Below are 25,027 nucleotides of genomic sequence, written 5' to 3' on the forward strand. Positions count from 1 at the left end.
GTAACAAAGGCATGTACCACCATGGCCAGATTTGATTTTTCCAGCAATGGGCACAATTGACACACTAGCTTTAGCTGTGCAAACACACTCCTGGTTACTGCTGAAACCTGGGCCTCCAGGTTCAATGCCGAGTCCAGCAGTACCCCCAATCTATGAACCTGACTTTTCAGGGGAAGTGTAACTCCATCTAACACAGGCTGAATCCCTATTCCCAGATCTTTTTTTGGACTGACCAAGACCACTTTTGTCTTGTCTGATTAAGTTTTCATTTGTTCGCCCTCATCCAGTCCATTACAGGCACTGGTTTAATACAGAAACAACTTCCTTGGAATTAGAGCTGGGTATTATTAACATACAGGTGACACCTTATTCCAAAACTCTGGACATCCTCTCCCAGCGGCTTCATGTAGATGTCAAAAAGCACAGAGGACAAGACTGAACACTGAGGGAGCCCAAAGGCCAATGGCCAAGGAGTCCAACAGGAATCCCCCAGCATCACCTTCTGAGAATGCCCCTCTAAGAAAGAATGGAACCACTGTAAGACAGCATCTCCAAGTCCCATCCCAGAAAGGCGTCTCAGAAAGATACCATGATTGATGGTATTGAAAGGCTGAGAAAGTGTGACTTGCCCAAGTTGACCCAGTGGGGTGACATGGCTGATTAGGGATTCAAACCCTGGTATCCATGGTTCAATACTCAAACCACTTAGTAGGGATTCAAGCCACACTGGCTTTCTATGTTCTTTCTATTACTACTAACAAAATTATTACTTTCTATTATTATAACTATTATTGCAACTAATCACTAACACCCTCTCTTAGTAATATAATGAGTATTTCATTTGATATATATTCATTCTATAGCCTATAAAAATATATTGAAACAATTCCCAACAACATGTATTTACATATCACTTTAAGTTGGCCACATAACATATCAGATTTGTAATAACGATTTGATGTTCTCACCAGTTCCTCCCTAACTACACAAAGCCCACAATTTCATTAGTAGAATAGCATACTGAAAATTTGGTATTTACATCTGACAGGGAAATCGTCTCCACTTGTAATCATCATCATCAGAACTGTTACCCCAGCATTCAGATCAGTTTAATTTCCATTCATGCTGTCATGTATCTTCAGAATGCATGTTTGAAAGCTACAGACCCATTCTGTAGTAATACAGTGACAATCAAGTAATTTGCAGGGCACAAGCCTTCAGCCATAAGATTATTTCAGTGACAGGTGGTTCTCTAAGAGGCTATTAATACCTCACACTGCTCCACAGCTCAGCTAAAGAATGTTTTACAACTAGATATCAAGAAAGATATTTCTGATCTCTTTTGCTACAATACAGCCTGCCAATAAGCACACAAATTCATGGAGATAGGGACAGAATTTACAGAGCTCTACCTAACTTGCTCAGTTAGACAAACCTAAAATCAAACAGATTGGCACAAACATTTTCTTATTATTATTAGAACCCAGAATTTCACAGAATTCTTTAAGAGGCTTAACTAAAAAGTTGCTAATTGTTAGCTGTGGCTGTATCTGCACTGCAGAAATAATGCAGTTTGAAACTGTTAACTGCCATGGCTCCAGGCTGTAGTTTGTTGTGGCACTAGAGCTCTCTGACAAAGAAGGCTAAATATTTTACAGGTACAAATCCCAGAATTCCATACAGTGGCATCACTTGGTTTGATATCACCTGGTGTGGTAACTCATGGTATACTCCCACTATTGACCTCTTCCCATTCCATATCATATAGAATCCTTAATAATGTTTTTTGTAATAAATCACTCATAAATCACAATTCCTGTATATTAGTGAATGTAATGGTAATAGTTGTGGCATAAACAACTTTGTTTGTTTGCTGTTGTGTGCTTTCATGTTGTTTCCAACTTTCAGGGACCCTAAGGGGTTTTCTCGATAAGATTTGTTCAGGTGTGGTTTGCCATTCCTTCCCTTGAGGCTGAGAGAATGTGACCTCCCAAAGATCACCCAACGGATTTCATGGCCAAGTTGGGAATTGAACTGAGGTCTCCAGAGTTACAGTCCAGGACTCAAACCACTATGCCACACTGGCTCTCTAAACACCTAGCAAAATTAAAATCATACCTTTAAATTATAATATCATACACACAGCCTAAATGCATTTACATATAGTTTTATGTGGCCGAAGTGAAAATTTGGTAAAATGTGATTTTTTTTGGAAAAAAAACTTTTTTTTTAATTTAAAAATTGGGCCTTGAACTCTATATAATGTGATGTATTAAATGCCATGAAACAGAGCAATAATCCCCAAGTACTACTCTCTGGAAACAGATGTCCAAATAGAAACAAACCCACTATAAAACAGTTATGTCACTCAAACAGTGATTTTAAAATTCACAGAGAAATCCAAGAGACCAATAGGATCATATTTCTCCTCTGGATATAGATCATCCCACAGAACAATTAAGTCAGACATTGTCATGAAACCAAGAAAAAAAGGCAGGTTTAAATGGACTTAGACAATCAACTTCATTCAAAAGTGCTTGCAGTTGGTCAGCATTCAAGCACCTTGCCCAAGAAGAGGATATTAGCAAGTGCCCTGTTACTGCCCTCCACTTTTTGACCCATGTTACAGTTCTTCAAAAACAGTCTTTTTTACTGCCTCTTTCAATTAGCCTTGTATTGCTCATTCTGTGAAAAAGAAATTTATAACCTCCTGGACACAGCCAGCCAACCTCTACTAGTTAGATACAGCAAGCCAAGACAGACATGTGTCAAGCATACAGGTGGTCATTCAAAAATCTTTCAAACATTTTGTCTGCATTTTTTGCCTTTAACAACTGGATCAAATAAAATTGGACAGATGGTTTTCTGGATCCTTCCGTTAATGGAAGTGCACTGATCATAGAATTCAAGTCACAATGAATCCAGACTACTCTGATTCTGAACTTATTATAGCAGCTAGTATGAGTCTAACCAATTTTCCTTTAGTATCAGATCATAATATGTAGATCATAATTGTAGTAGATCATAATATGATAGTGACTTGAAACAGCTCTGTTTCATGACACCATGAAGAAACAACATAGGTAGGGGGGGGGAAATACTTTGTCAGCCTCATGAACAAAGACTAAGCTCAATAATGAACTTAAGCCACATTTGGTCAGATTCAATATGAGTGTTTCTATACCTATGTTCAGATGTATGAGACTTGCTTCATTGTTCTCAGAGTCAAGGTAATCAGAGGAGCTAGTTTGGTGCTGCCAAGGGAAAGTTTGTCACCTGCCAAGTTCAGCCTGTATCTGAGCAACCGGGGTTTTGACAGATGCGTCAGCGATAGCAAAGTTGGGAACGTGGTTTTTAAAAAGTAACATGAAAGTGTAAGTTACTTTTTCAAAAAGTAGTATAACATGTACTGTTAGCAATACACTGCTAATATTACTGTTTATTGTTTTGTTACTAATTTTTAAATAAAAATGAAACTAAAAAACTGAAAATATTATTTAAAGGACACTTATGTAGCTTTGCAAAATTATTCCCTCCTTATGGAAAAAAATAGGGTAATATACAGGTAATATAGAATCAAAGAATATGGAAGGAACCACAAGGGCCAGCCAGCCCTGCCATGCAAATATGCATAGCTAAACCACTCCTGAAAGAGCAAAGCAACAGATCACTTCCAAGCTCTTTCTCATACCAATTGGAAAACTCTCTGGAATCCACAAGAAGTCATTCCATGGCAACATTATTCTACTAGATTCTCAAATCTTGTTAGAATATAAAAGCTGCCAAAAGTATCTAACTGAGCAGGTAGTGATACAACTACCTATCAAGTAATCTAAATTGTCAGTTAACTAGCTTCCTGCCACACCAAGAAAACCAAATCTGGACTGTGAGGTATTGAAAGTACTGACTGAATGACATGTTGGGTCAAACCACAGCCATGATACCCATATAGTCTTTAGTTACACAAGAATAGACATCCCTGACATGAATGATGAGGTTCCCCATGACAACAATGCTGGGGGTTTTTACAGCCAAGCCCAAGATTCAGAGATTTCTCTCAGCCTACGTAGGAATACTGTTAAACAGCTGTATGGATCACACACCACCATAATCACTAAAGCTGTCATACACACAGAACATCAAACACTCAAAGGTTGCACTCCAACGGACAAGAAGCCTGGAGAAGGAGAGGGAATATCAACAGGCCACAGCAACTCCCTCTTCCCAATCTTCAAGGATATGCTGATGCAATACCGAATGTCCAGGAGAGCATATTTTTACTCCAACCCAGTCTCACAAGGTTACTCTGGCAGTATATTTATTTTTTTAAAAAAATTGTAAGATGGTAGCATCTGAAATCATGTATGTAGGAATCACCATCCTTTGTATATTGGATGGGTCATTCAAAGATGATCATGAAATTGTGTGGGATTGAGGTGAAATTATCTGTGTCTGAAACATACATACTGTACATACTTTGAGGCAGACATGCATATTAATGTATAATCCCTTCATTTGGCAGATAGAATAGAACTGATATGGTGGTCCAATCTTTGTGGAATGTGTTATCATTGGATGTGTACATGGCTTCCCCTCTGACTGCCTTTAAATAGGACATAAAGACACCCAAATTTCAGACTGCTTTTACCTAAATGTATGCACTGTTATTTGAAACATTTTATGGCATTTTTGTTGTTGTATCTTATAATTCATCATTACAACATTCTATCATGCAAAAGGTCTTGAGGAAACTTGCACTTAAGAAATGGCACAAAATGTTGAAAATATCTAAAATAAATATAGAGAGTTCTTTGTTTCAAATGTGTCAATGTGTAGTACCTGCCATGACATTACATTTCACTCCACATTCCCATTTTGCTGGAGTGGAGAGGTGAGAAAGAGAATTCAGTGGATTTCAGCTAAATGGCTGGGATAGACACAGAGAATCTTTCCCCCACCCCAGACTATTACCTCATGTCCTTCACCCTAACAATGATGGTGACAAACGATTCATGACAAGATGAGTTGTCTAGGAAATGTCTACCCCTCCTCTTCACCTAAGAGACAACTAATTTAAGGTAAGATAGCAACTGAGCTGGTGTTGCTTGGATGTTCCTGCCTGTGCTACACTAATTAAAGTCTCAGTTGCTGCTGCTCCCTTGCTATCCTAGGCCACATGCTATCCTGACGGCACCCTAACAAAACCTGGCTTAGGTCATATGATGATCCTGCTGGCACCCTAACAAAACATATTCAGTCTTGCCATTAGTGAACAAGAGGAAAAGTAGCTCATGTTCTTAGAGTTACTGTACTTTATGTAGCACACTATCTGCAAACAGCAATCAAGTTCTATTGTCAGTTTTCTGAAATACAAAACTGTTACAAAAGTTGCTAGTGCTATATAGTTGCCACAGATTGCCTGATCTTTTAGGTAAATATTTTAGGATATTTTGCTGCTCTCAGTTAAGTCACAATCATGGTTCATGCTCTGGTTAATGACTGGACTGACTTCACAACTATACCTGCATAATTATCATTGGTTCCCTCTGCTGCTTATTTTCTTTTTTCTTCAGCTTACACAAGGGGTCTGTTCCATATACTGTGGCTTCCAATTAAACTTTAATTATGTAAGAGGTCTGACATATAAGTCTGCAATAAAAAGTAATTAGAGAATTATTATTTTAAGATCACACATACAGACTTTTAGTACCCCAGTGCAAAACGCTAGAAAGACAATGTCGGAAAAACATGTTAAATTGCTAATTTCTGAACATGCCAACAAATGTTTTTAAAAATATTATTGAACAAAACAATGTAACAAATGTATTAAAAGCATGACAATATCACTATTTAACAGTGAAGCCTTGGGGAAAAATAAAACAATCATCCTGAGTAAATATAAACAAACTGCCCAAGAGTATGCACATTTTGATTTGAAAGCAAAGTCAAATCATATTCAGTGTGACAAGTTCTGTACATACCTTATATTAACTTTGTGTTTTTAAAGTTCTAAATACATAATACATGCTAAATACATAATCTTACTTTTTCTATGGCAGTACAGCAAGCTACAGTTAAACACAATCCATAACATCTGACGTTTAATCAGATTTTATTTGTAACTTGACAACTGTAGCAAAAACTACCACAGAATAGATACTAGCAACCAGTCACAAGAAAATATTAGAAGCATGTTCCAAGGATAAGGAACCTGTGGTCTTGCAGAAGTTGTTGGACTGGAACTTACCATACATCTCCTTTACCCTTTGGCTGGCTAGTGCTAAAGGAATATGAAATTCAGCACAATCTGGTGGACCACACTTTCTCCAAACATGATGCACAGTATAGGCTGGCTCTATATTTAGCCATCCCTAGAGCAGACCCAAATCATGTTGTGTAAAAATAAAGTCCCATTTATTTCAGTAGGTCACTCTAATTATAATAAAATCTGTATCCAACCAAATGTAAGGAAAATAATCTGGGGTAAAAATGCAGAGCAGTGTAGAAAACACACTATATCAGTATTTTAATGTTAATGCCACACCCTTCACAGTGCAATTAAATCTAGTAGTATAATTCCCCAAAGTTCAGTAAATGGATTGAAATTCCAGAATGCAACTCTATGTGGGAATCAAAGAACTTCTTCTTTTTGAAAAGGCCATTTATTTAATAGATTTTTCAGCATAATACCAGTAGAAACAAGTTGTACATTCTTTCAGTTTAATTAGCAACCTGAAAAAAGCTCAGGCTGAATTAGAAGGGAGATGAGATCAAAACATAACAAAAGAGAACTGAGTTGATCCAATAACCAATGGATGAATAAAAGCTCTAGATGAGCTAAGATGACAACAGCTTAATTTCTTGCTTTATAAAGAGCAATTCTTTTCTTTAAAAAATAGCCTAATTTCTAAGGGAATGTGTTATCAATAATGCCTCTCTCCTGAAAATGTATTTACTTGCCTTTCCCTTTAGAACAGTGGCTCCCAAACTCTGATCCACAGACACTGAATTTCAGTTCCCCAAAACCTATAAACCAGCATGGTAAAAGTCCCCTGAAAATAAAATCTGATTAAACATCAACTGTCATGGCTTATGTTTAGCTGTAGCTTGCTGGACTGCCATAGAAAAAGTAAGATTATGTATTTTGGAAGTTACAGATGAACTAAATGTGGAGAATCATGTTTGAGAATCACAGCCTCAGAAGAAAGAAAATGCAGAGGAATTGCCATTTTGTAATACTGTATTACACAGTATGTTGGGGGGGATACTTGGTAGTCAGATATGCATTTTCAGTTGTCAGCAGAAACATGGCTTCAATTTTTTGTAATGCTAAATGGGAAAACAAAGATAGAAACAAATGAAAAGCATCTACAAGTACACTATACTATATTATTAAAATAAACACCACATTGAGCTTTAGTAATTAAAGAATTCAATTTATACTTTCAAAGGAGTATATTATTTGTAAAAATAAGACAACAGCTCAGTTCAAGCATGATGCCAGTTTGTGCTAACCTTAATTAAGAACAAATAAATGTGGCTTAAGATATACAGACAGCAGCCTGTGTTTTGGAAGCTATGTACTTCACTTTTTCTCATAATCTGCTCAGCTTTCTGCTACATAGGCTTGCAAATTCACTTTCATCTCTAGATGTAGCAGCTTCTTAGGTGCAGTAAAAGCTCTTAATGAGGTTGTCAATTGTTCATGAATTCAGAATTAATAGCAAATCACACAGCATAAAATATGGTTTGCAAACCAACTTCAAACAACAAAAGACACCTGTTTTTCTAGCTCCTATTGAACAAGGTTGAGAAGGAAGTGTGTGTTGAGACATAAAAAACTATTTCCTGGCTGTACAAACCTTGGCTTATAAATCTGTCCAATTAATCCTATATTTCAACACTAAAATCTCCTTTCATAAACATTTTGTAGTATGTACAAAACAATATTTTCTATTTTGCTGCAACACCTATATTCTCTACATGAAAGTTATCATTTCTCCCATATATAGATAATAATCTTCAAGCCTGTTTTCATTATTAACTATAGAACATGGTAAAATAGTTGTGAGCTATTTATCCAGGTCTTCTTGCTGCTTCATACCAAATGTTAACATTTCCAGCATCACGTCCCTTATTATACTGTTTTTCATGCACTCAGTGTTGAAGAACAAGAGAATAACCAACTAAGGCTTATATATAGTTAGCCTCACTCTGCTAATTGAATGCCAGTGGAACCAGTGGAACAAGACAAGAGCGAATTTCCACTTCTTCAGCCCTCCAGCCCCCTGTGCCACATCCCATCTGTTCTGAAGTATTCCTCAACTGTCTGGAGCAGATGCAGGGGAAGGGGGAATAGCCTGATTACTGACAGAAGCCTCCACTGGATCAAACTACATTCTGTAAGCAGACTACTACCAACTGGACACAGGCATAAACAAAGTGGCTACTAAGTGCAGGTGTACTTTCAGACAGCACGATGCAGCCAATTTGTACCTAGCAAGATGCAGCCAATTTGTACCACGAGATGGGATCTTCTTGAGCACTTTGAAGTAGATTTAATAATGCAACAGACAGTAGGGCTCTAGGTCAGTGGTTCTCAAATCTTTTACTCTTGTGACCCCCCCCCCTTTACATCTACATGTAGATGCAGTGCTCCCACCGAACACAGTACACTTGTCCCTTCATATTTGCTAGGGTTAGGGGCACAAGACCCCCATGAGTATGGAAAAACCGCAAATAACAAACACCATGTTTTTACCTGAGAGGACACCTCTCTAGGAATCTCTTGGTCTTTCAGTGCAACTTTTAGTTAAAGTTGACCACAGAGTTGCACTGGAGGACCTAGATATTCCTAGAGAAAACATATTAATCAAATCCATGAATAATCAAATCTGCAAATATCAAAGCCACAAATATGAAGGGATGAGTGTATATAGATAAAAATATTTTGTTTAGTGTCCATATTTTAGATCACAAATTCATGTATATTCATATGTTAATATTTTATAAGGAAATATTGTTCAAGTTAGAACAGTTTTATTTAAACACTTAACACATGTGTAAATTTGACACATACTGTCTGCACATACACCAATGCTCACAGATATGTACGTACTCATCATGTTCTTTCTTTCAGTCCAACACATATTCATTTTCTCTCTCACACACACAGTACAGAAGCATTCATTCTGCTGTGTATATGTCAGTATACACAATTGTTTAAGCAAGTATATAAAAATGATTAAGAGTGTGACTGAGTGTATGTGTCTATGTAACAGAGGGAGAGAATGTGTGTAAATGAATCTGAGGAAAAGAGTCAGAAAATGAGCGTTACTGCGGGTGTGTGAGTATGTGCGTGAAACCACCATTTTATTGCTGACTCCCTCCCGGCCACTATTTGGACTTCAAGGTTGTTGTTTTTTGTAAAAACAAACAACATCAAAAATAGATTGTACAAGCCTGAAGTTTGCCCATATATAACAACATACACACCCCAGAGTGAAATCTGGAAACATTGAAGAACCTAAGATGTACCTTCCTATACCTTTATACCTCAGTTAACAAAGTAGCTGGCATTTTCTGAAGATGCCAGTCACAGATACTGACGAAACATCAGGAAAAACTATAGCTACCATTACTTCTTTTTAAAAACATCTTGTACCAAAGACATAAATAATGTGAAAAGAATAGGGATAGGGTCCTACACCACAAAAAAGAGGATCATTGCAACATGTTTCAGAAAACTTTTTTATTCCTACCCAACAACATGCATGTGTGAAATGAAACAATGGGATCAGGAAGCCTGAGTAGACAAAACATTTGAACCTTTTATAAAATAGTTGAAGGAATCTTTCAAAATGCATCCAGAAATGACTTTTTTTACTAGCTTCCACTTTTGTTATGATTTCTATTTTGGTTGCCAAACTTATAGATCTTTGCACTTTTAACATATTGAGGGGAGCTGCTGAAGCAGGCTTATTTACTCTCCCCTTTTCTCATTATTCTGCTGTTCATACATGCTCTGTGGGGGATTCTAGAGTTAGGTGCTGTTTAACCTGCCTTCTGTAAGCAGCCACATACAGACGCAGAAAGTTCAGCTAGAGGAGAATCTCATTCTTTGTCAGATGATGCTTTACTGCATTGGTTATTACAGACATATTTCTGCTGCCCATCACTGAAACTCTGTGTTTTTGGTGCCTACTTTCTCCATTTTTCCTATCCCAAATCTGATAAAAAGAACTTCCAGTTATACAGAGGATAAAGAGGAAAAAGACAGGCATAAAAAGACTAAAAAGAAGCTTTACTTCAGAGTCTACACTAACTGAGACATGCCTGTAAGTGGATCTACAACTCTCTCTCTGGTTCATTAATGCTGTAAGTTCATGCTATAGATTTATATTTTGAGCCTAAGTAAACTTATTAATGAGTACATCTACTATGTACATAGTCACCACTTTTCCACTTTTCATAATAATAATAATAATAATTTATTTATTTATTTATTTATTTATATTTCCCGCCTCTCTCATCATCATCATCATCATCATCATCATCATTTGTATCCTGCTTCCCTCCTCCCCCCCCCAAAAAAAATTGGGAGTCAAAGCAGCTCACAATTTAAAAAACAACAACAACAGAATGAAAAACATACAAAAAGTGAACATTAGAACAAAATTAAACTCTTTACAGTATATTAAAACAATTCACACCTAAAGTTAAAAGAATAAAATGCAGTTAAAAAGATAAAAAGTTTAGTTAAAACAATATAGAACCCCCTAGCCCGTTCTTTAAATTGGTAAGTGTAAGCCTCTCTCATCCAGATGAGATTTCAAGTTAAAAAAACCTAGGACAGTTGCAATTGGTTATGTCTACTAGAAGTTGATTAGTCCCAGATTAAATGTTTCTATGAATTCCTCTTTACACAAGCCTTTCCTGCCCCCCAACAAATGGGATTTGACTCCTCTCCTTCACTTCCCCATATTGACTACAGCCCAGAAAAATGGAAGATATTGGACATATCTTTAAATATCTGTATACCGGCAAAATTTTCGATATCTGGGGTGGAACAGGGGACTACAGCAAGAGATATAGAAAGGGGGCATGGATATAATCCTATACCCATTTACTTCAAAGTAAACTCCACTAATCTTATTAAGACCTAATTCTTAGTAGAAATGCACATGATTGCACTCAAAAGCTCTGCTATATCAGAAAGAAATATAATTATTACTGGTGAAAGCTTAAGACTCAGAATAGAAGATGGACAAATTTTAAAAGAAAGCAGGGGAGAGGTAAGCCATATGTAGAGGAAAACAGTTCCAAGAATACATAGGGCATTTGTAGCATTTCTCTTTCTTCAGCATGTTCATTCTTCAAACCCTACAGAGAATACACCTTAAGGTTTGCATGATTATTTTTAAAACTGTGAGCATCTGCTTTGGAAATATACAATCGGCTATAATATTCAGTTTTAAAAATGATGGTACGCCCCATGTAAGAACAATGCTTATCTAATTTTGGTCAAAAATATATACTAATGAGCAACTTACATATGTATTTCTATTGAGAGCACTTATGTAAACAGGATCCAGAGAGGAAGACAGTGAAGTCACTAAGATAAAATACTTTGAAGCATACTGAAACCATTGAAAACTTATTCATGTCCATAACTGAGTTCATAACTGAAATTAATACTATCTCCTTTTCTCATGTCTATCAAATATGTAAGACATGCAAAGGAAAAAACTGGAGATTGATTGTGAAATCCCAATTAATGAGAAGATGTTATGGAAATAAATGGAACTGATTAAAATTTGAGGAAATGCTTTATTAGTTAAATATTAAAATCACAATAAACATCTGAAGCTTATATTTTTTTTGAAGTTAATGGAATACGTTAGTTGCAGTAACCTAAAACTGCATGCATTTCAATGGACTAAGATCAGCTTCCACTGCAATGGAGATTCAGTTTTATGAGTATTACAGTAATATTGACAAATTATGCCTGCTACAATAAGTCCTGCAGCAGCAGCATGTTTTTCTTAACAGTAAATGATTGCCCTAATTTAGCAAATGTTTGAACAGAGAGAACGTTGTATATGAGTTAATAAACATATACAGTATTACTAGTCAGGCTTACATAATTATTTAGGGATGAATATACCAGAGCCGAGAAACCAAAACCATGTGTCTCAGATATTCAGGATGGTGACATTATTACATGTTAGCAGGGTAAAGAGGACTACGATTAACTCCCACAGTGTGGTAGGTATTCATAAATCACCATCATTCAATTGTAGTGTCTTTATAAAGATATATGAACATGATACTAGCTTGACTTATTTAAGCTACAATTACAGCTAGGACTCGATTTTTCATATTTAGGCTTTTAAAAATCTCTACTAATTAAAACCTTGCCTACAAGCCACATTCATACTTTCACAGCACTACTGAAAAATATTTTCAATGGGGGGGAGAGAGACCAACAAATGGGAGAAAGATAAAGCAATGCCAATGTAAACAATGTATCTTAAAGTATCAGCAATTTACACTTTAAAGACTCACACTAGCACCTAGGGTACTCAGCAGGCATCACTTCATGTTCTGAAATACATTTCACAACAAAATATTGATTTCCAATGGTTCATCCAGATAGAGAAAAGAAGTGTCTCCTTATGAAACTCACATGATGGGAAACTGCTTTTGACTAAACATACAAACAGTTCTCTCCTCATAATAGCTGTTAAACCTGTGCTACATTGAACGAAACACATTGTTTAGAATGCTGATGATAACTTTTTACAGATGGCAGTCTTTTTTTTAATGTAAACCACCTAGCATTTCCATTGCAGACACAAAAATGCAGTCGACATTTTCATGGCTACAGTCATGCCCAGAATTATATATAAGAAAATCTCACAGAAATCAAAGATTGCAATGGCATTCAAGATGCCAGTCCTGTTAATTAGATGTTTGAAAAGCAAAAACTAAACAAATAAATAAATGCATCTATAAATGCACTTCCTGTATGTGAAACATGCATCTCAAGCTATCAGGAGCTAGTTCCAAAATACTCCAATACAGTTCTTCCTACACTCTATATGTCACTTAACAAAACAGGTGCATTAGTGATGACTCACACTAAATTACTGTGACTTCATTTATCATTATAATATTCTAACAGCAGGTCAACAAAATTATAATGGAAAGAGATCTTGTAGCACCTTTGAGAGTAACTGAAATAAAGACGTTGGTAGCATAAGCTTTTGTAGACCAAAGTCTACTTCCTCAGATGCATTTGGTGGGGTGCACCTGAGCAAGTAGGCTCAAGTCTACAAAAGCTCAGGCTACTAACTTTTTTCCAATTAGTCTAAAGGTGCTACAAGATCTCTTTCCATATTGATTTGACAGACTAACACAGCTATATTTTTGAATTCAATATAATTTATGTCACATAGGATGAGAGTGCTTTCCAATGACTAGGCAGTGAAACACATTTAAGTCCTGCTGGTTTCATTGGAAGGCAATGGCAAACTTCCTCTGAACAAATTTTGACAAAAAAAAACCCCATGATAGGGTTGCCGTAAGTCAGAAACCACTGGAAGGCACACAACAACAACAAGTCTCAGTAGACCATTTAGGGATGTAGCCCTTAAACACACTTACTTATGACTAAATTACACAGAACTAACTGAAAATTTGTTCAGACAAAACAAAAAGTATCAAATCAGTCTGTATCATCATAGTTACATCACATGTAATACATCTCCATAGAAGTCATCCTCCCAATGGTAAGTATGTACAAGTAGATGTGTATAGCACTGCAGCTTGAGTCTTCCACTAAACTCAAAAGAGTTAAATATGTTTAATTCTTTTTCCTAAATCATGCTCTCTACTCCAAGGCACTAACAGTGAAAAAGAAAAAAAAAACCCTACTTGTTACAAAGGTGTTGATGTAAAGTTAAGCAAATTAAACCCACTGAAAGGAAACATTTCACTGGGAACATGGGGTAGAGGGGGGAGGAAAATATGGCAAACCAGCACACTATACTGACAACTTCTTTGCACATCCTTACCGCTCCTTCGAGAAAAAAAATGGAAGGGGAAGCACCTTGTGGGAAAGTGCTAATAGGCTTACAGTTCACAGAGCAAGTTCACAGAGCTGTATGTCTAGAAAGTGTGATTATGGGTTAGCCACAGTTACACTTCATCTGTTTCAGCCAAGCAGCAGCTGAATGCAGGGAAGAAACAGAAACACTGCTTCTTACTTCCACCAGGAATGTTAAAGGAGAAGGGAAAAGTCCACTCTGCACAAACCCACATCAATGAAGGCAGTACTGTCTTCAGGGGGGAAAAATCTCAGTTGCTGATGGATGTAATAAAAGTTAACACAGTGGGACCTCCTTATCTACTGATTTTCTAATCGACAGATTCAAGCATCCATGGATTAAAATATTCAAAAAAAGTAGAAATTCCAAATAGTAAACCTTGAAATCGAAGGCTTTCATGACTGGCATCCATAGTTTTTTGTGGGTTTTTTGGGTTATGTGGCCATGTTCTAGAAGAGTTTATTCCTGACGTTTTGCCAGCATCTGTGGCTGGCATCTTCAGAGAATTTTCAGGCCACATAGCCTGAAAAACGCATAAAAAACTATAGCAAACCTTGGTTTTCCATTTTATATTGGAGACACCATTTCCCTTTTCCATTATGTTTTATGGGACTTCAGCATCCACAGATTTTGTTATCAACAGGGCCCCCAAACCTCAGTGGATAAGAAGGGCCCACTGTATAGCAAAAGATGAGGGAAGATGGAGAACGAAATGACCCTTGCAAATGTTAGATACGAAAGACAATTACAAAAGAAAGCAACATTAAAAAGAAAGAGTGTGCCAGTGGGGCTCAAAGAGCAACAGAGGAATGGCAACAAAAAAAGACAGCTGCGGAGAGTGGGAACTGTTAGCAGCTCAGCTGCTGTTGGATGGCAGAGGATGAAATGGCAGCTCGCTGGCCCTGGGGAGTACAGGTGCACCAGGAGTAGGCTTGGCTTCCAGGCAAAACAAGGGGGGCGTTGTGCAACAGCCCTCCACAAGTCGGATGCTGAAGGGCTCTTGTGCCATCAGGGAGACAGGCGAGCAGGAGGTTGTCATGTCAACCTTCTCTTTCTCACCAGCACAGCAGCACATGCTGATGCTATGCCAGCCCAAGCCCAGGAAAGCTTCCCAACCAGTCCTCTTTCCAGCAGCTGCCAGCCTATTGGCCAGGTCAGGCTGACACCCGATCCCTTGGGGCTGCCATGCCAACCCTTCGCCTCCAGAGGCACTGCTGGGCCTTGGCACCTGCTCTCCATTTCCCTTCCCTTCCCTCCTCTCCCCTCCTTGCAAGGATTGTTTCAGCAGCAGCAGCAGCAGCATTCCTCTACTGCTCCGCTTGGCCTCTTGGCCTCCTTCTGGCTGGCCCTTGGCCTCCCCTCCTCCTCCTCCTGCTACAAAGGCATTACCAAAAAAGAAGGGGGGGGGGGTTAAGACAAATCCATCCATGATCCCCCCCCCAACCATGGCATTCCTTTGGCAGCCTCCCCCTGTTTTCAGTCCCTGGACTCTCTCCCTTTGCTCAAAGTTTGGGAGAAGAAGCCAAATGTGGCGGGAAAGAGGAGGAGGAGGGCTAAAAAGGTGGAGTGTTTGAAAATGAAAAGGAGCGAAGAGAGACGGGGAAAGGAGCTGTGCCTGGAGGACGGGAGAGAGGGAAATCCGGGAGATTGCACCAGAGCTAAGGCTGCAGGAGGACCTGCAGGAATAATCCGGTTGGAGAGCCTTTTGGACTGCTATGGAATTCTGGGAATGGGAGTATGTTGGGGCGCCAATCAAATAAATACCCCTCTCCCCATCCTTTCCCTCAGCACCGGCCAAAAGCAGCCCACCCCGGCCCGCTCTTCTTTCATTTCCCCCTCCCCTTTGCCCTCTTTCTTTCCCTCCTTTTCTTTACCTTTCATCCAGTCCACCACTTGACTCGGGGTCCATTTGCTGACAGGTTCCATAATGAGCGCCATAATTGGCCGGGAGGGAGCAAACTTTCCCAGAGAAAGAGGGGGGAAAGAAAAAAAGGGGGGGGGAGACAAGGGCCCCCCTCTGGAAGACAACAAGAGCCGAGAGAAAAGGAAAAAAGGGAAAGGTGTCCGGCTTGAGGAGCAAGGGGAATCCTTGGAGGGTGGGCTGGGAGGATGTCAGCTGCGGAGGGCTCTCTCTCTTTCCCCCTCCCCAAGCCCCTTCTCCCCTCCTCTCTTCTCAGGGGCTCCTCTGCTCTGCTTGCTTGCTGCCTTGCTGCTCGGGCGCTTGCCTCCTTGCGCGCGCGCCTGCGCCTCTCTCTCTCTCTCTCTCTGGTTCTCTGAGCGCGCGAGGGAGCGCGCGCAGCTGGGAGCAGGGTCACGCGCCTGCCTCTGTGCGGGTCTCCCTCTCAGAGGGCTAAGGCTGCCTGCCTTGGTTCAGTGGGAGCCAGAGCTAGAGGAGGAAGAGGAGAAGGATGCACACTCTGGTGCCTCTCTTGCCTTGCTTGCCCAGGGTGACCCCAGGTCCCTCCTCACCTCGCCAGAAGGAGGAGGAGGAGGAGGATCACCTCACCTTCCTGGGAAAAAAATGGGGGACATGGCCAGAATTTCAAAAGCAGCAAAAGCTCAACCTCCCCACTCCTCTTCACATAAAGGCATGCTTCTTATAGTCATATATGGAGTCATTAGTCAGAAGGTTACAAATGGAGGACACCTCTTGCACATAATAATAAAAGATAAGAATAATGAGGAGGAGGAGGTCTGGTCAGCCTCTCTGGACGAATTCTCTTGCAGCTTGCAAATGGAGGACACGTCTTGCAAATAATAATCATGAAGAAGAGGAGGAGGAGGTCTGCTCAGCTTCTCTGGACCAGTTCTTCTCTCGCAGCTCCAAGGATGCTTTTTTATTTTGGAAGCGTCTCTCCTCAGCCCTGCGGAGGAGGGCGCCCAAGGTTCAACCCAGCAGCAGCAGCCTCGGGGGAAGCCGGTGCCTCCTCGCCCTCGCCCTCTCCACCCCCCCCTTCCCCTCCGGGCACTGCAAAGGAAGAGGCACAAAAACGTGGGACCCTCAATCTGAGGTGCCATTTCAGGCTTCTTGGGCATGCTCCAGATGGAGGAGGAAGAGGAGGAGGAGGTCTGGGGATTCCTCTTGGGCAGAAAAAAAAGGCGGGAATGGAGGGATTGTCCGGGAAAAGGAGGACGCCTTCGCCAAGCTGCCTTTTTCTCTCAGCTCCCCCAGCCCCCCCTTCCTCCTCACATTGGCAGAAATGAGGAGGATTGGAGCCCAATCTTAGCTGGAGGCAAGAAGCCCCTCAGGGGGGGAGGGGGCCTTTGGTGGCTGTTTGCCCCTCAGCCACAAATGCCTCTCCACCCTCCTGAGGTCAGAGGGGGAGAAAAGGGGGCCTCCGCGCCCCTGTTAGCCGAGGAAGAGGCTACTGCAGCGCCTGCCTAGCTGCCTTCACGGAGCAAGCTGCCATATTCAAGTCGTTTCCTATTTATGGCCACCCTAAGGCCATGAACCTCTCAGGGAGTGTTCTTGGCAAGTTGCTCCAGAGGGTGTCACCATGAACTTCCAGAGTCGTAGCCTAGCACTTACACCCCTAGCCAGGGGTACTCAGACTATATTGATGAAAAACACCTTTCTAAAGATGAGCCATCAAACTTTCTTGAGCTCCTTAATGATCTTGATGTACAGACATCTTGTAGCACCTTTGAGACTAAGGGCCCAAACAGACAGGCCAAAATAAAGCTGCTTCGGGTCACTTTGGAGGTATGCTGTTTAAATGATGCATGCGTTCTAAGAGGCCAGAAGCAGCACCAAAGGAGCGCAGCTTTGGAGCAGCTTCGGGCCTCTTAAGATGTGTGTATCATTTAAACAATATACCTCCAAAGTGACCCAAACCAGCTTTATTTCGGCTTGTCTGTTCAGGCCCTAAGGTCCAAAGCACACTGCAGAAATAATGCAGTTTGAGACTGCTTTAACTGCCCTGGCTCAATGCTAGGGAATTTTGGCAACTGTAGTTTTGTGAGTTTCAGTCAGAGAGCTCTGGTGCCACAATAAACTCCAATTATGCCCAGGATTTCCTAGCACTGAGCCAGGCCAGTTAAAGCAATCTCAAACTGAATTATTTCTGCAGTGTGTTTTGGACCTAACTAAAGAAAGCTTTGTAGCAGCTTTGAGACTCACTGAAAGAAAGAAACTGGCAGCATGAGCTTTCATAGACTTCAGTCTACTTCCTCAGATGCCAAATGCAATTTCTTTCTTTCCGTGAGTCTCAAAGGTGCTACAAGATCTCTCTACGTATTGATTCTACATACTAACACAGCTATATCTTCAAAGAAAGAAGTTGGCAGCATGAGCTTTCATAGACTTGAAGTCTATGAAAGCTCAGGCTGCTAACTTCTAGTGCTTTCGTCAGCATGGAGAGTCTGCCTCAACAAGTGGGACTTCAAAGAAACTGGTTTCTTCTATGGCTGCTGTGGTGTTTATCACACGGAGGTTTTTGCAGCTTTTTGCAGCTCTGATCTGACATGACTGCGGGTCCAACGATGCGAATTCACGCGATAACGTGATGTGTTATCACACGCAATTCCTCTCTATGGGGGCTCCTTCTGTGGCGCTTCCGCAGTGATTCCAAAGTGACCCCTCATTTTGGTGAAACCGGTAACAAGCGAATTCACAGAAATCGCTTCCAAGCTCACTTCAGTTTCACTCCGAATTGGTCTGGTGTGGAATTCAACTTTGCTTCTGCTCTGGTACACCACTGCAAACCCCCTGGTGATGATGCTGCACTGCAATTTTCCCCCATTTCCTTTCGGTGGTCTTTTCCCTTTCAGGGCAACTTTCCGGGCAACTCATTTTTTTGGAGTATATATATATGTGTGTATGTGCGTGGATGTGAATATACAGATATGTCTGTCTGTCTGTCTATCTAGTGTGTATTGAAATTGCTGAAATGGAACGGAAAATAAAAAAGGGGGATGAAGAAGACACAGAAATATTCACGAGGCAAATATTCACAAAATCACGCAATTACACGCCCCTTTTCACCCCAGAAATGTACAAGGTCAGGATGCGTTCAGACCCCCACTGAGCAAGGTTGCCAATTCAAATTGTTGGATCCGCATGGTATGCACCAGTATGGTAATACAATTTGCATTCACTCCACTTTGCGTGAATCCGCATCATGTGACTTGCCTTGGATTCGATTCCCCCTCAATTCAGAAGGGCAATGGAAGAGCAACCAGGTGTGATAAAACATTCACGTTATAATGTCAATTCAAATAGCTGAACCAGGAGTCACCCCGGATCTGAGCCGCAAAAACCCCCGTGTGATAAACACCTGTGTGTTTCGTATGTGATGGGTGGCAAAGAAGAATAAATGGTGTTATCTTTAAAGTGGGCAGTCTTATCTCCTCCTCTTCCTCTTCTTCTTCCTCCTCCTCTTCTTCTTCTTCTCCTTCTCCCCCCCCCCCCCCCTGTTGAGTATCTCATTCAGGGCAGATACTTTTCAAGAAGAATATCTTTCCAGACAGAACCTCCCATTATTTTCATCAGCATAGGTTTTGTGCATGCTAGATGTTTCTCGTTGTGTATTTTCAAGCCCATTCCAACTTAAGGCAACCCTAAGACGAATCTATCTTGGCAAGATTTGTTCAGAGGATGTTTGCCATTGCCTTTCCCTGAGCCTGAGAGCATGTGACTTGCCCAAGGGCACCCAGTAAGTTTCATGGCCGAGCAAGAAATCGATCCCTGGTCTCTGGAATCCAACACTCAAACCACTACACCACACTGGTTCTCTTACACAGAAATGATGTTTCTTAGGAAGGACTCTTTAGGTTTCATTGCAAGCCAAGCTCCTGCCCATTTAGGCTGAAGTCAGCATCATCGATTTCAGTGAAATTGACTTCCCTAAGTGGTCATATTGTAGTATTGAAAATGAAAGGAGAAGATAATGTTTGATCAAAGAGGAACAAAGATGAATTGGGAGCAGGAGTAGTAGCTGAAAGTGGTTCAGATAGCGGGAAGGCTATGAATGTTCAAAAAAGATTAAGTTAGTTGCAAAGCCATTGCAAGGAAGAGATCAAGGGACAGGCAATTCCAGCTGAATGATAATTCTGATGGTGGGAGGGGAGAGAGGATGCCTGCTAGGTAAAATAAAGACTGGATACTTTTCTCTAACGTCTCAACTTATTCCTGAAATAATTGCAGAGTTAAAGTAGCATGCTGTTATAAGAAGAGATGCATCTACAGATTATTAGAAGCGCAACAACCCAGCACAAAAAGAGGGAAAATAAACAAGGTCCATCAGGGTATATAGAAAAGAGGGTGCAAGAAGGGAGATAATCAGAAGGAAAAGACAGCAAAGAGGTGAAGGGCCTTAAAGGTGACTAATTTGAGAGTGAAACTAAAAAGCAACTTCTTTTTTCCTCATCTTAGAGCAATAATTATAGTGTTCCTGTTTTCTCAAAGGAATATATGGTCACAAAGGCATGTTTTGAAATGGACATCAGAAGCTAGCTACTTTTGAGCCTGATATATCCAAACAAAAACAGCAACTCAAGAGGCCTTGAATGAAAAAGTAGAAATTAGGACATATCTCATGGATTTTTCTAACTATTAAATTTTCTTATCACCATTTAGAATCAAAGTCTCATGACCATAACAGAGGAGCATTTCCTATCTGCACTGATATGACAATATGACCCACTAAACACCATGAAAGTTACTTCTGCATCAGTGTTTCTCAACCTTTGGTGCTCCAGATGGTATGGATTTCAGCTTTCAGAATCTCTGATGATTTTCCATGCTGGTTGAGGCTTTTGAGAACTGGAAGTCAAAAACATCTGGAGGACGGAAGGTTGAAAGCAGAGGACTGTGCTGCACGTCCTATTAAAAGAAGCTATTAACCTTAAGCTGGCAGTAATTACATTGAAAGCATTAGTTTGGGTTGGGTTTATTCATTGGCTGTTTATTTTTAAATATGTTGCATTTTGTGTACGCATTTTAAGTGCTTTTATCTTTTTTTAATTATGAAAATCAACATCATAATAACTAAATAAATAAAATGACTAGCAGGCCTGATAAGGGCCACCATCTGTAAGGAATTGCCACAGTTTGCTAGTATGTTACTCCACAACCGAAGGAGGTAACAAACACTTCCTTCCAATCTGTTACAAATGTTAATATGTTAAATGTTCATATATACTTTCATGGAAGACAAGGCTGTTCTTGAATAGAAGTTAACGACTGCTAAGTACAGTATTTTTTTCCAGTATAAAAAGCAGTAGACTTCTTAATACAGGTCTTTGAGGAACGTTCACTATTGTACTCATGTCCTGCTTTGGGTTTCCCAAGTAGGAAGTACTGTGGGAAGTAAATGCTCAGGTCTGATTCAGAATGGCTTTTTTATTATTATAATATGTATTAAGAGTGTTATAGCAGCTTGTTGGGCTTGTACAGGGGATGGGGAACAGTCCACTCTCAACTAGGAGGCTAACAGGTTGATCTTGAGTCGTTGCTCTCTGTCAGCCTGCCTTGGTAGTGCAGAAGTATTGCAGTTTGATACCACTTTAACTGCCATGACTCAGTGCTATGGAGTTCTGGGATTTGTAGTTTTGTGAGATATTTAGCCTTCTTTTTCAGGGTGATCTGGTGCCACAACAAACTACAAATCCCAGTATTCCATACATTGGAGCCATTGCAGTTAAAGTGGTGTCAAACTAGATTATTTCAGCAGTGCAGATGCAGCCTTAGACCAATCTACAGTGAGTCCATATTATCCATTTGGGGTTGGTTCCAGGAACCCCCGTGAATAACAAAATCCATGGATGCTCAAGTCCCATTAAATACAAGGGCAGGTAAAATGATGAGCCTTATATAAAATGGAAAATCAAGATTTCTTATTTGGAATTTACTTTAAAAAAAATATTTTCAAGCCATAGATGCTTGAATCCATGGATAAAAAATCTGTGGATAAGGAGGGCCAACTGTATTTCATATGAAGATAAAATAGGAAAGAGCATGTGCACCACTGTTTTAAAAAATTGAAAGAAATATAACTTAACAAAATACAACAGCGCAAAATAAAATTTACAGCCTGCCAGCATTCCTTAACACACACACACACACAATAGATAGATAGATAGATAGATAGATAGATAGATAGATGATAGATAGATCCCAAAGGAGGCAGATTAATAAGTAATACATTAACTAATATGCATTTTCTTACAGAGAAAATTAGAAAGATCCGTGGTTCAGAATTGGCAAATAGCTACATTTAGCTTCTGCTGAAGGAAATTAGTAGTTCAGATTACCAAGGCAACAAAGGCATTTGATGGCTGAGTGAGAGGTTTATCACACGGGGCTTTCTGCAGCTCAGATCCGGGGTGACTCCTGGTTCAGCTATGCGAATTCACGTCATAATGTAAATGTTTTATCACACCTGGTTGCCCTTCCGTTGCCCTTCCGAATCGAGGGGGTATTGAATCCAAGGCAAGTCACGTGATGCGGATTCATGCATAGTGGAATGAGTACAAATCGTATTACCATGCGGATTCAACGATTCAAATTGGGACCCTTGCGCATGCTCAGTGGGGCTCTGAACACTGTCCTCCTTCCCTGCCCCCCTCCTTAGCTGTCATCCTTCATTGGGCTGAAGGAGCAGTCAGGGGATGATGGGATAGGTCACAGGGGGTCACTGGAGCTAGGATTGGGTTCAAGGAGCAGAGAGGGGATAATGGGATAGGGCGCAGGAGGTCACTGGGGCCAGGATTGGGCTGAAGGAGCAGGCAGGGGATGATGGGATAGGTTGCAGGGGGTCACGGGCCAGGTTTGGACTGAAGGAGTAGTCAGAGGATGATGGGATAGGTCACAGGGGGTCACTGGGGCCAGGATCGTACTGAAGGAGCAGGCAGTGGATGATGGTATAGGTCGCAGGGTGGCAGCGAGGACGAGATGGGGATGCAGGAGCAGTCAGAGGATGATGTGATAGATGGCATGAAGGAGGAGGAGGGGGATGAAGGAGCAGGACACAGGGGCCAAGGGGGGGGGGCGACATCGGAGTGATCTTCCACACCAGACCAATTCAAAGTGAAATCGAAGTGATCTTGAAAGTGAATTCTGTGAATTTACTTTTTTTCCGACTGACCCCAAAATGAGGGGTCACTTTGGAATCACTGTGGAAGCGCCACAGAAGGAGCGCCCGTAGAAAGGAAGCTTGTCTGATAACACATTCACTTTACGATGTGAATTTGCATCATTGGACCTGCAGTCACCCCAGATCTGAGCTGCAAAAGCTCCAAAAAGCTCTATATGATAAACACCTCAGAAAGTATAAATTCACCAATCATAGAAGAGGGATGTTGGGAAACTTGTGTCCCAAGCAAATGTTTGTACTCTTCAGCCAGTTGTGTGGAAATGAAAAGGATATTGAATACAATCAATCACAGATTATATCCCATTCTTTTGCCCTGGTGTTAGATGCATCACACACTCTGACTTCAGTGAAACCACTTGAATTAAGATTTTTGAATGATTTTGTACTTCCACATAAATTGAAATTGTACTTATACATAAATTTCCACATAAATTGGGGGGGAAATGAAAAAGTTTGCAGCCTACAATACAAATAGAAGTTCATATATTTTTAAAACATGTGAAAAACTCCCTGCAAGGGGAAGAAACATCAAGCGTGTCAGATACATCGAGGTTTTCTACATGTATTAAAAAAAAACCTGGGAAATTTTGAAATATGTACTTAACCAACATCACACCCAATTTCTTTCAGTTCTGCTATGCAGAAAGCTAGATATGTAATAAAATACAGACAGCTAATGATAATTAAATGGATATCACAATATCTTCCAGAAATCTTTTCTTTCTTAAAGCTAAGAAGTGGGATCAGTCAATAATGAGAGGTAGCTGAAGATATACATGACTCATATTTGCTCTAGAGCATTTTGATATAAAGAGAATAGATAAATATTATGCCTGCGTCTCTGCAAGCAGTAAAAAGTTCAAACGCAATTAACAAAGTGAAACAGTTTCGTGACAGATTTTAGGGTGGGAAGATTCTGTGGAACATGCCAGGAGAACCACTAATAAAACTATAGCCAGATAGCTAGTTCAAAGCCACTATGATAATAAGAAATCCAGTCCTTTGACATGTCACATTGGGGTAGTTCTACAGTCAGCCCCCTGAATTTTTTATCCATGGATTCAGCCATCTATGTCTTGAAAGTATTCATATATATTCCAAAACACAAGCCTTGATGTTGCCATTTTATATAAGGGACACCATTTTACTATGCCATTGTATTTAATGGGATTTGAGCATCCATGGATTTTAGGTGCGTTACAGACTGTCCCTTTGGGGCGGCCTATAGGCGCTCCTTTCCCCGCCAGATCAGGGCCTCAGCTGCCAGAATGGCAGCCTCTGGGGCCCCTATCCGCCGCTATCCAGGCCGTGGGGAAGCGGCAAAAGGCCGCTTCCCCGTGGCCTGGAAAGGGGTTTCAAGCCCCAAGGACCCCTGACGGCAGCAGGGACAAGCAGAAAGGGGCCATTTGGCCCCTTTCTGCCTTGCGTCGCTGGCGCAGCCATCTAAAGGCTGCGCCAGCGACACTAATCCCGGAAGGAGCTCCGTTTCGGAGCTCCTTCTGGCACCGCGGAAAGGGCACTCTATGCGCCCTGGTGCGGTGCCAGTACGTCACAACCACGCTGCCTCATTGGGAGGCAGCGCAGTGGTGACATAGCAATGGCAGCCCCCGTGTGGAACGGGCGCCGCCATTTTGTACAGACTCGATCTTTAATAGGGTTAGGGGCATCAGGAAGGGATGCCCCTTTCTAACCCTAGTACGGACCCAGTCTGTACTATTACGCCCGTGCGGAACGGGCCTTAGTATCCACAGAGAGTCCTGGAACCAAACCTCAGCAGATATCAAGGGCCCACTTTATGCTGAAAACAAGTTTAGAGTACTG

At 40.7% G+C, this 25,027-nt stretch overlaps 1 protein-coding gene across 1 annotated transcript in view; it reads right to left on the minus strand.

Annotated features, from left to right (window-relative positions):
- CNKSR2 (connector enhancer of kinase suppressor of Ras 2) overlaps positions 1-16,791 on the minus strand; it is a 196,879-nt gene extending 180,088 nt beyond the window's left edge. Inside the window, 1 exon segment of the mRNA XM_042457023.1 lies at positions 15,986-16,791. Within this exon segment, the coding sequence (XP_042312957.1) occupies positions 15,986-16,049 (64 nt within the window). The 5' untranslated portion in view covers positions 16,050-16,791.
- Positions 16,792-25,027: the final 8,236 nt, after the last annotated feature.

This window comes from Sceloporus undulatus, chromosome 3, assembly GCF_019175285.1.
Source record: "Sceloporus undulatus isolate JIND9_A2432 ecotype Alabama chromosome 3, SceUnd_v1.1, whole genome shotgun sequence".
NCBI lineage: Eukaryota > Metazoa > Chordata > Lepidosauria > Squamata > Phrynosomatidae > Sceloporus > Sceloporus undulatus.